This window comes from Thamnophis sirtalis, unplaced genomic scaffold (assembly GCF_051295495.1).
Source record: "Thamnophis sirtalis isolate CommonGarterSnake01/CBP01778 unplaced genomic scaffold, rThaSir2_p1.2 scaffold_10, whole genome shotgun sequence".
In the NCBI taxonomy this organism is placed as follows: domain Eukaryota; kingdom Metazoa; phylum Chordata; class Lepidosauria; order Squamata; family Natricidae; genus Thamnophis; species Thamnophis sirtalis.
The window spans coordinates 40353021-40365554 of record NW_028261390.1 but is presented as its reverse complement, the minus strand read 5'-3'; the positions used below and the strand labels follow the sequence as shown (position 1 = coordinate 40365554).

The 12534-nt window shown below is 42.0% G+C and overlaps 1 protein-coding gene across 1 annotated transcript in view; it reads right to left on the bottom strand.

Moving 5' to 3' along the window:
* The window catches only part of TRPC3 (transient receptor potential cation channel subfamily C member 3), a 55885-nt gene extending 47139 nt beyond the window's left edge, over window positions 1–8746 (bottom strand). The window contains exon 1 of the mRNA XM_014067230.2: window positions 8413–8746. Coding sequence (XP_013922705.2) covers window positions 8413–8675 — 263 coding nt within the window. The 5' untranslated portion in view covers window positions 8676–8746. The remainder of the gene's footprint in view (window positions 1–8412) is intronic.
* Between the last annotated feature and the right edge of the window lie 3788 nt (window positions 8747–12534).

The window sequence follows — 12534 nt, the reverse complement described above, 5'->3', positions numbered from 1 at the left end:
GGCTGACACATTTATTTTTATTTTTCATTTTTTTATTTTTTAAAGCCATGCCGCCTCAGCCGCCATTCAGCGAAACATGTCCTGGTTTGTGGCCGGGCGGCATGCTGACACTTTAAAGTGCATGCCTCCCGGCCACAAACCAGGACGTTTCGCTGAATGGCGGCCCGGAAGGCATGCCGGCACTTTAAAGTGCATGCTGGCTCGGCCGCCATTCAGTGAAGCCGGCATGCACTTTAAAGTGCCAGCATGCCTTTCGGGCTGGACATTCAGCGGGACCTGAATGATGGTATTGAATGCCATACTCATGAGCGCGGCTTGGAACGGCGAACTCTCCGGTGGTGGTGGTGCTGGCGGCAGCAGCAGCAGCGATGGCAAGAGCCCCACCGCCCAGCCAGATTCACCAAAACCGGCGCCAGCAGCAACGGGACATGCTTGGGGAAGGAAGAGCCAGAGCCAGCTGCCCGGATTTGTGGTCCAGCCACCACCGCCGCTTCTGCTGCTGCTGCTGCTGCTGCCACCAAAGACTCCTTCCCCTCCACCGCCTGCATGGGATGGGGAGTGAGCACGCGAAAGGAGGAAAAGGAAAGGGCGACTGCTCCGGGACTCAGCAAACCGCGGGAGTGCCAGAGGAACTGGCCGGAGGTTGGAGTGGAAAGGATTTCTTCGCCTCTGTCCCACCCTCCGGCGGCTTAAAGGGGCAGGACCTGGTTACCAAGCAGTTGGCACTGCGGTGGCAACCACGTTACCACGAGCTTTGTTACAGACACACCTGGGCTCGACCCGAGAAGCGACGCCTCCAAAAGGCTGTCACCTGAGGCCGCCTCGCCTCGTTTCCTCTGTCCCTCCAGGTTGCGGAAAAATGAGCAGCTCGATTCTCTGCTCTCATTTTCCTCCGCCTCCGCGCTATTGATGTGTGGGTGGGTGGGGGGGTTAAACCATCGCTTTGTGGCAGAATTGATAGGAAATAAAAGGCTGAATTGTTTTTAGTCTACTTACCTCCCCAATATGCAAAAGATCACTTGGAGTTAAATAAGACCTTTAAATGATATTTGCTTCAAAACGCTTAAGAAACTTGGTTTCCCTACCTTTCAAGGAAGGCTTGGCATTTCACTAGTTCTAATCCATCTCAGTAACAGATGATATTTCTTCAGGCAACCGGCAAACTATGATTTAGGTTTAAGGATTGGATTCTGAAATGTTTTGCTAAGATGGCATATCTGCCAAATCAAGGAACAAAATCATGCCCCCTCCCCCAAACAATTTTGTCCTGTTTAGTTTTGTTCTGTTCTTGGTTATTTTCTGTGAGTTTGTATTTTATCCCTTGAATAAAAAAAATGGAAAAAATATATGAAGTTACTTAGCCTAATATACTAATGTAACACATCTTGTTTACACATCATGATCAGGTCTAAACTATGTATTTATAGATCACAATTGCTGTTTTAATACAATAGATTAAGCCAACATGATGAATGGTAAAAAAATTCAAATGAAAAATCCTGGACGTAATAGCTCCATTGTAACAGAGCAGCAAATGCACATTCAAAAGCCTTTTACTGTACAACTGAAGCAGGAAGAGAGAGAGAAGAGAAGTATGAAAAAATATAGCAGTTATAAACAACTCATGGCAAACAGCAAGATAGAGGAATTTCCATTAACAAATCTAAACTTTTATGAAAAAGGGAAGTCAAAATTTATTGTAAATGCTGTTTAATTCAAAGATAAAAAATTAAAGCTATGTACAGGTACAGAGAGGCAAGAGATAAAACAAGAATGCTGCCCAGAGCCAGGCCTTTTTTTTTGGGGGGGGGGGGGCATACAAATATGAAAAAGAAATATTTTCCAAGAAAAGCCTATTATCCAACGGGCTGCAAAAGTGCAGCATTAATTTCCTCATGTCATTATTTTTGGAATTATTATTACATTTCAAATGAAAAACGTGCTTTTCATCATTTGGGAATATGCTGAGGAGGAAGAATGCAGTGATCATGAAAAGGTTTTAAGTTGTGCAAACTGCCAGTAAGGAGGGGCATGTGGCTTTGTATGGAAAGAGAATGCCTCTAAAATGCAGTTCTGGAAGAAAACATTTGTAAGAAACAGACCTGCTTATTCTTTAAGGGATCATTCATACAGTAATGCAAAATGGTAAATATAACTTATAAAAATCTACTAAATGTTTGACTCTAAATTATTCCTGAGGACATACAGGAATATTCCTGAGGGTTGGAGTACATAATTTTTACAACGGTACACATTGGATTATGAAACAAACTTCTAACTGGTACTCAGCCAGAATCCCAATCTCTCTGACATAGTTCAGCACATCCTATTATATAGATTGAGAAGGAAGGATACTATCACATCTATTGTTAGAGCAGAACTTATCAGATGAGACAGATTTCAGAAAATGCATTTCAGTAAAAAGCCTTCAAGAAACTGAAATACAAAATACAAGCCTGAAGTTAGTATTTGGATGGGAATTCACCAGGATTCCTCAAGATTAAAGACCAGAGGATGAAGGGAAGAAAAAAGGATGACAATGTACAATTATTTTTGTATTGTCAGCAAGAAAACTATATGGACATGTCAGTAGGACTTGATTATACTTGAAACAATATTGACTATTAGCTCTTCTTCACATATAAATTATATCACAATCAAATAATTTCATAATGATTTTTATTAATTAGCTGAGATTTCTGAGGCACACACAAATACATATACAGTATGTAAACTATAATCATTCATTTCCCTAATTACTTTTTAAAACTATAATAATGATAGTACCTGTCATTGTTCAGTACCTATCATGGTTCAGAACATTTAAAGCAATTCACATGCCAGCTGCACTAAGTTTTAAACAATTGCTTTTCTCTTAGACTATAACTACTGTATATGGAGTTAGATTAGAATAGTTTATCTATGATCCCACAGCCGATCAAGATTTTAATCTGCAACTTCCAATTGACAGTTGTACTTTGGAGTGCTATACTATTCCAGATCACGGCAATAATACCTAATTTTTAAACGGGCTATGCATATTCCTTTTCTAATACCGTCATAGAAGAAATAGTTATAGCATCTCTTCACATAAAAAACACAGCGTTACAGAAAAGCCAAACACCAATATATGGGTGCAAGATCTCAGAAGAGCAACTGACCTAGTTGATCTGATTTATTAGGTTCCCATAGCTGGGGATAATGCTTCAGAGGATAGAATGCAGCACACAACTTCACTATATCTTAGAAGTAATTGCTTTGCGTAACTGCAATCACTTTGGCAAATGACAAAGAGTGTCTGTCAGCTCATACTGTTACCCATAAAGCATGAAAGGAGCCAAGGTGGCGCAGTGGTTAAATGCAGCACTGCAGGCTACTGCTAGATCAGCAGGTCAGCGGTTCAAATCTCACCGGCTCAGGGTTGACTCAGCCTTCCATCCTTCCGAGGTGGGTAAAATGAGGACCCAGATTGTTGGGGGCAATATGCTGACTCTCTGTAAACCGCTTAGAGAGGCCTGAAAGGCCTATGAAGCGGTATATAAGTCTACTGCTATTGCTATGAAACCTCTCTACAGTGACAAATTACAGGTAGTCCCTGATTTACAACAGTTCATTTAGTGACCATTGAAAGTTATAAGAGTACTGAAAAAATGACTTATGATTGTTTTTCACATTTACAACTGTTGCAGCATCCTCAAGCTCATGTGATCAAAATCAGGATGCTTGAAAACTGGATCATATTTATGATGGCTGCAGTGCCCTGGGTCATGTGATCCTTTTGTGACCTTCTAACAAGCAAAGTCAATGGGGAAGCCAGATTCACTTATCAACCATGTTACTAACTTAACAACTGCAATGATTCACTTAACAACTGTGGCAAGGTCGTAAAATGGGACAAAAGTCACTTACCAAATGTGTCACTTAGCAACAAAAAATTTGGGCTCAGTTGTGATTGTAAGTTAAGGATTCCCTGTATCGAGTCTACATTACACTGGTTTACACTAAAGTAAACCATTATCTCTAGAAGTAAGTCTACCAAATATGAATAGCAACAGAAATCTGACTGTCTTGCCACACAAGAGTCATTTAAACTAAAACACTAAACCTCATATATATCAAACACCTCCTCATATGAGAATGAAGATTCAGAAATACCAGCTAATCATTAGTTATGCTGGCTAGGAACTATAGCTTTTGTCATCTGACAAAGGTACATTATTTCTATTTGAACTGCTATCATGTTCTGGAAAAATGACTCCTTAAATGCTTTTTAAAATGATGATATAGAAAAAAATAGATCACAAGTCAACTTTTTAAAATTTAATCACGGGCACAACTGTGAAGTAATCTAGAAACTCCTTCCCACCCATGTATCACCTTAAATATTACAACTTTTCATGTACAAATACCAGAATCTCATACAAGATTTTATCTATTCTGTCTTTCTACACATTTATGTGTGAATGTTTTTTTTAATCAATTTCATTTTGGAAATTTGAGGCTATCACTTGAGGCTGGTGCTTCGATTGCAGCTGTCCCCAGCCCCTGTTCATTGCTGTCATCCTGATTTGTGAGCATGGCAACGTCTGCTTTTTCTCATGTAGCTTTGCTGCTGTTCTCCAGCAAGGAAAGCATCTACTAATGAAGTCAGTGAAGAAGAGGAATGGATCTGATTTCAGGGCATCACTGGCATTCTCAAGACTGTTCTGTCTGCATTTCCTCCCACATTTGGGCAGTTCTCAATTTAAAATAATGCGAAAGAAACAAAGATACAGAAAGACAATATAAGAGACGTAGCCCCAGAGAAGACAGAGATACACTGCTGGGATTGAGATAATTAGCTGGGGTCAGTAGAATTAGCCAAAAATGACTAAACCCTGGACAGTCATTCTCCTGGTTCAGGGAAAGGAAGTAATGAAACTGACAAACACAGGGAAAGGGGCAAATAAGCTACAAAAGTTTGAGAAAGGTGCAGATGTTAAAACTTACTCTTCAAAGCAGTGTAAAATGGAACAACCCCCCTCCCCCGCTATTTTTTTTCCAAACAGCAAAACTTTTTGGAACCTGAACAAGAGTTGGTATCAAAAGTGGCAAGGTGAATATGAAAGGAAGACAAAAAATGACAGCTAATAAATAGGACAAATGCTTTGAGAGAGAAATAATTGTGACTGGGGACGATAATGCCCTCACTTTCAAGCACTCTCAAAATAGGCCTCCAATCTCACCTTCAACATGCCTTATCTTCATAATGAATGGCAAAGTATTACATATTTTCCAAACCTTGCACCTTTAGTGGAATTGTGTTAGCTTCACAAAAAAGGTAATATTTCCAAAATGGTATATTATGACAACCTAAGGATGTTTCACTCATAGGATGTGGCTGGGATGAATGCTGTTTGTCCCAAAAGGATATTAGTGCAATTGATATACAATAGTAAAACTGAAGTACTGACAAGATTCTTTACTTCTCCTTAATTTGACAATATCAATTCAAAAATTAGATTGATAGACCAATAGAAGAGATACTGTATATGTACACATATTCATCATACACATATACATAAACACACACATATATGTAATATATAAGTAATTCTCAACTTACAACCACAATTGAGCCCAACATTTCTATTGTTAAGTAAGACATTTCTTAAAGTGAGTTTTGCTCCATTTTACAACCGTTCTTGCCACAGTTGTTAATTGAATCCTTGCAGTTGTTAAGTTAATCGCGTGGTTGTTAAAAAGATGATTGCATGATCCCAGCACAATGCAAAAGGAGATTACATGATCTCAGGACACTGCAATCATTATAAATATGAACCAGTTGCCAAGCATCTGAGTTTTGATCACATGACTGTGAAGATGCTGCAGCTGTCATAAGTGTGAAAAACGGTCATAGATCACTTTTTTTAGTGCCACTTTAACTTGAACGGTTACTAAATGAATTGTTGTAAGTTGAGGACACCCCCACACACGTACACATATACACACTGTTGTTAAAATATTTCTAATTACAAACGGTACAGCATTTTACTGTAATTCATTTCATCACTGCTGATTAATTTTTCTTGCCATACAAGGCAAGTTGAAGGAAAGGTAATTTACTTTGTAACCAGAAGCATAGCAAAATGATTATATCAATTCAAAAGCCTGAACTGACACAGTAACTGGAGCTTCTTTCTTGGCAGCTATTCTAGTGGCTTGAGAAAAACACCCCTGACTCATCTGTTCCTATTAAATGTTCTCATTGTCAATTAAATGTATTCAGCAGAATATTAGAACTGAATTAATGTCTCACAATTCCATAAATTATAGAAAATTTGGAGAAAAGTTTTATGAATCCGTCTCACTTGGACACTTCTTATATATTTTTACAATTATTTTATATGGAGAGCCAGTGTGGTGTAATGGTTATGGTGCTGGCCTGGAAACCAGGAGTCTGAGTTCTAGTCCCGCCTTAGGCAGAAAAACCTGCTTGGACTAGTTATACTCTCTCCGTCCCTCACCTAACAGGGTTGTTGTTGTGGGGAAAATAGGAGAGAGGAGTATTAGGAATGTTTGCCACCTTGAGTTACTCTTAAATAAAGGTTGAATAAAAATAAATAATCAATTAAATTTTTCAAACACACATATATGTGTGTACATACATACATACATACATACATACATACAAACATACATACATACATACATTTTCCATCCCATTGTAAGTCCTCTTGCTAATCTTCCATTTCAAACTGAAGTATTTTCAGAAAAGATCTTATCAGTTTAGGCATCATTTCGCTCATAGAGTTCTTTAGGATCATTCTTCACTGTTCTATTCTTGAAATCTTAATGTTATTGGGGCACCTATTTTTTAATGTGTAATGACCTTCTCTTATTGTATTTGTAGATTTTTACAATGAACCCAAGTAAAACTGTTTTCCATTACGTTTCCTGTGGTCCCTCCAACGTCTTTTGCCCTAAACCCAGAAAATTGACAATGTTAAATTTCCCAATGTCATTTGACTGGCATACCCAGGAAATACTCTGACAGGGTATATCTAAGCCAGTAACACTGTCTCTTATAAGAAATTGCAAAAGAAGATCCATAGCCAAATGGCCCCATCCAACTTCATGATTCTTTTCTAAGATCTGTATCTTCCATGCTTGATTTCTTGACTGCCTTTTCTATTATTTTCATAAAGATGTATATTTGGATATATCCTGATACAACGATGGAGTTCATTGGGTTGGTCTTAGTGGCTTATTTAAAGCCCATTATGGTAGTTTCATGGCTTAATTTGATACTATCCAATTATGATCCATGATTTTAAAAACTATGGTGATATATGACAAGTGAAAAGAAGTGTTTGAGTGATCTCACTATTGAATTATACTACCTTTTATCCAGAAACTGTAAAGGGACAGTACTCATCCTTGTTGCAATACCTGCTTAGTCCAGCCTGACATTCAAAATCTGGAATGTGTGAGTGTGTGTGCTAAATTACACTTCTTCGTCAACTCCCACCTCTTTTAATTTTAAACATTTATATCCTACAGTTTATATTTTCAAAACTTATATTTCATCATTTCTTGTTGGCTACTTTGTTAGCCACCTCATGACTGAAAACGGGGCAATCAGATATACTGAGATTTATTGATAACAGACCTACCTGTTATTTCCATTGTTACTGATTTTCCCCCCTTCTTTGCAAGATATGGGATGCCAGCATCAAGACATTGAGAATTTAGGACCTAAACTTTGAAAGTTCTCTCAAAGTTTCTCAGCCACACTATATTTGAGGGAGGGGGATAAATTATATTGTGCATAGCTTTCTTTTGTTACCACCGCATCTTAAAAAAAACAACCAGTCATTCTAGGGAGGTGGGGTTTACAACTGTAAAAAAATATGCAAGGCTCTTTAGTCTAACGGGGAAAACTGAGCATTGTTAAAATAGGCAAGTTCAGTCCGTCTGTGCAGGAAAGACAAGAGTTGAACTTCGGGGCGCCAGAATTAAATTAGGAGACTACCAAAAAAAAAAAAAAAGATCGCCAATCCCACAATAAAAAGCGTTATCAATTCCCTATTACTGGATTGCCTAAAAACCAAGAAATCGCGATTTAGGGATTCAACCCCCACCCCAAAAAAACCTCCTAAACATTTCTTCTCCTATCAACAGCACCAGGAGCTGTCTCCCCTTGAATATTTATTCTCCCCCGACTTTAAAACCTGATCTGCGCCCTCCTTTGCGAAAGTCGCTCCATAACTGCCCCAAACTCCCGGTAGCTGCCACGACTGGCTTTGGCGGACAGAGGGCGACCGCTGTCCGATGCGACAAAGGGGGACCCATAGCCCGCTATGGGATCTCCCTCCCTCTGAGAAGAGGCGCTCTCCTACCCCTTAGCCCAGGCAGACTTTCAAAGCTTACACATTGCCCACCACTGGCAAGGGCGAGTGGCAGCCGTAGGTTTCTCCCTGGGTTTTCACCGCCTGGTGCTGGGAAGGCTCCAGCCCGCCATTGACCCCCCTCCACCCTCGACGTGCTCGGGGTTGCTGTGAGGGCGGCGGTAATGGGGGCTCTTCGTCCGAGGTGCCTTCCTCCTCTTCCTCCTCCTCCTCCCCGTCGTCCTGCTGCTGCTGGGTGAAGGTCACGCTTCCCCGCTCCTTAATTCTTTTGCTCGTGTCTGACATGCCGCCGCGGCGCTTTAGCTTCCGCTCGGTAGGCACCGGCGGCCGCCCCTCCGCTCAGTTGCTGGTAGCCGCTGGGGGCAAAAGAGGAGCAGAAGGCGCTGCCGGCGAGCGAGCAGCCAGCCAGCCGCGGGAAAAGCTGCAAAGGTTTCCTCCCGGCCGCTTCCCGACCTTCCCGAAGCGCAGCGAATCCGACAGGGAAACCGAACAAGAGTCCGAGCGGAGACCGAGAAAGCCCAAGCAACTCGAAAGGCAGAAACGAGGCTCCGCTGCTACCGCCGCGCCTTCTCACCGCCTCGTGCTGGGGCTGAGCTGAGGGACGGAAGACGCAGGAGGGCGTCCGCCATCTGAAGATAACGGTCCGTCAGCGATCAGAAGGCGAGGAGCAGGACTTCTTCGTCCCCCTTCCGATCAACACATCCGCACCGAGGCGAGGAAGCGCGACGCCGGGCAGTTGCAGAATCGGCGGTAGGCGCTGCTAGAAAAATAAATTCCGGCCGCGGTGCAACTTGGACGCTGCTTGCAAATGCTCTCCGAGCAGCCCGTTTCCAGCGCTTCCGAGGCGTGCATTTGCTAATGGAATTGGCTCACCCACGTGTACTACTTTTAAGAGGCGAGCATCCCTTCCAGTGTGAGACGTAATACCACCTGCCTGTCAGCCGTGCCCTTCCGCCTTTTCCCTCAGGCAAACAGGCAACCCGGTCCCTGTGCAAATCAACAAATGCAGCTTCGATCCATCACGAGAAAGAACCCATTCGGCCTCTGCCCAGCTCCGCGGTCGTGGGTTGTTTTTTTTTTTTTTTTTTTTTTTTTTGAGTAACCGTCCTTGAATGAAGGAGGAACTTTATGCGTATAACAACCCATTGGAGAATTTCAGTTCTGTCTCCTTTATTTTTACCGTAGGCGGTGCAGGAAGCAGTTGTAAGATGCTGGAAGACAAAACGAACTCGGCTTTGCATTTTGTCCTTGGGTTCTGCTATCTTGGTGTCCTCCCGCGGTTGAGGAGCACCAGCTCACCGTTAGTGGGACTCCTTTATCTCACCCATCATTTTCTGGATGTGCAATGGGAAAAGCACAATTGTATCCTTCACTAAAAGCTGCCAAATGCCCTGGGCCAGACTTCTGTGCCGTGAATTTTTTTTAAAAAAATAAACCCTCTAATGAACTCCATATAGCATTCTGGACTAACCAACCTTTGGTCTAGCAGGCTGTGGAAACTCAGTTCATATGTTTTTTTATGGTCCAGTGCATCATAAAAACCCAGAGATTTAGGTTCATTGAATCAACCATCATTCAGTTAAGTGAGGATAGCCATATAATATGAATTACAGTCTCTATATGTTAAATAACCTTCCAATAGTTGTTACCTTAATGAATGGTCTCTACAATGTTGCATATTAAGCTTTACCATACCACTACATTTTATTGTTTTATGATGTTACTATTATTTCTCAAGTGTTTATTTAAAAACACTTAACAAGTGAAAGGTTCCAATCTATGCATTTGATGAAGTTTTCTCAGGTCCATTAAGTCTGTACTGTAATGGTGTGTTAGCCTTTAATGGGCCATTAGTCTAATTATATCAAGTACAATTATTATAGTACTAAATCATTATTATAAAGGTTTCAAGGATCAATTTAAACATCTTTCAGTTGGTCATTCTCAAATCTAGGGATTTAAAACCTTCTTATAGCTCTTATATGCAGGCAATGTGAGATAGAAAGTACATTTTTAAACTGAAAATTACAAATCAAGGATGAATACTTTTCAGTTTTATTTACGGTAGTTTTGAAAATATTTACATATACATATAATTTATATATAGAATTAAAATAAATGATCAGACATTATAAATATTTTATTTAAATAATTTTATATTTGTTAATATATAGTATTTTTCATAACATAATGTATAAAATTGTTTTTTCCTTTTTTTTAATTTTTTTTTTCTGCATAATATTTTTATTTCCGTTTCATTCTATACAATCACATGTTTACTGTGCATAACCAGGGCATATAACATTGAGTAATAACCACAACCCTCACTTATATAGAAAGTGTCCCCTACAATACAAACCGAATATACCACCTTGACCCACCATACACGAACCGAGCACTCTTAACATCTTGCACCAAGGAGTACATCAGGGCAATTAGGACAACAAAAAGATCGTACATTGCCACCTTGATTGCGTCCGCTGAGTCGCGCCCAGCCGCCCTGTTTAGGATAACCCGCTCCCTCCTAAACAGGAGGGATACGGGGGACCCCTTGCAGGGTAGAGCTGAGGACTATGTCCAGTTCTTAGCGGACAAAGTTGCTCGGTTTCGATTGGATTTGGACTCCGATTTTGCAGATCCAGCCGAGGCACAGGAGGAAAATCTGGCAGACCATCACTGGGTTGAGTTTCAGGATGTTGCCCCTGGTGATGTGGACAAGGCCATGAGAGCTGTGAGTGCCTCCACTTGTGTACTGGACCCGTGCCCCTCCTGGCTGGTTGCCAACAGCAGGGAGGTGACACGGGGCTGGATCCAGGCGGTTGTTACCGCCTCCCTTCGGGAGGGACTCTTCCCCTCCGCACTTAAAGCGGCGGTGGTGAGACCCCTCCTGAAGAAACCATCTCTGGATCCAGCCGTGCTTAACAATTACCGTCCAGTCTCCAACCTCCCCTTTGTGGGGAAGGTTGTTGAGAAGGTGGTGGCCCCCCAGCTTCAGCGGACCTTGGAGGAAGCTAGTTATCTTGACCCATTCCAGTCCGGCTTCAGGCCTGGTTACAGCACAGAAACCGCTTTGGTCGCATTGACCGATGACCTCTGGAGAGCCAGGGATGGAGGCCATGCCTCCATCCTGGTTCTCCTTGACCTCTCGGCGGCTTTCGATACCATCGACCATGGTATCCTTCTGCGACGACTGCGAGAGGTGGGGGTGGGAGGCACTGTTTTGCAGTGGTTCGCCTCCTACCTCTCAGGCAGGTCGCAGTCGGTGTTAGTTGGGGGGCAGAGATCGACCCCTAGGCCCCTAACATATGGGGTGCCACAGGGTTCGGTCTTATCCCCCCTACTATTCAACATCTACATGAAACCGCTGGGTGAGATCATTCGGCGGCACGGGATAAGATACCATCAATACGCGGACGATACCCAGTTGTATCTGTCCACCCCGTGCCAACTCAGTGAAGCGGTGGACGTGATGAGCCGGGGCCTTGAAGCCGTTAGGGACTGGATGAGGGCTAACAAACTTTTCCTCAGGGAAAAGGGCGGCCTATAAATAAACTTTCCAATTCCAATTCCAATACACCCTCTTTCAACCCCCTCCAACTTTCATTCTCCCTTCTCACATACCCCTCTACACCTACTTCCCCTCCCCCTCTATCTAACCCTAACCCTATCACTCCCTCTCTTAATCCATTCCCTCCCTTCCTTCTCCTCCTCCTCTCTCTCACTTTCTCCACCCTCCTTCTTCTTTCACTCAGCCCCTCCCTTCGGTATACTTCTATTACCTTCCAATATATTCGGTTTGTTCTGTTTTAACACTAACATTAAAAAACCACAGTATACAAGTGCAATCATGTACCTTAAAGTTTAACACATATTATGTTTCCCCCCTCCCCCCCTCCCCCTAGATCCCCACCTCCCTTCCCTCCCCCCCGACTTCCCAGAGACCATACATGGTATAACTTTTTAACAACCACAGTCTAGAATATCTCTACATTGATCTCAGCTTCTTACTGTTACCCAAATTTTAAACAGTTTGAGTTCTTACTGATGCTAAGCATAAGCTATCTGGAGTTTCTTAATCCCATGTTTACTTTGTATATAATCAATCCATTTTTTCCAGTCTCGTTTATATCTCTCGTTTGAATGT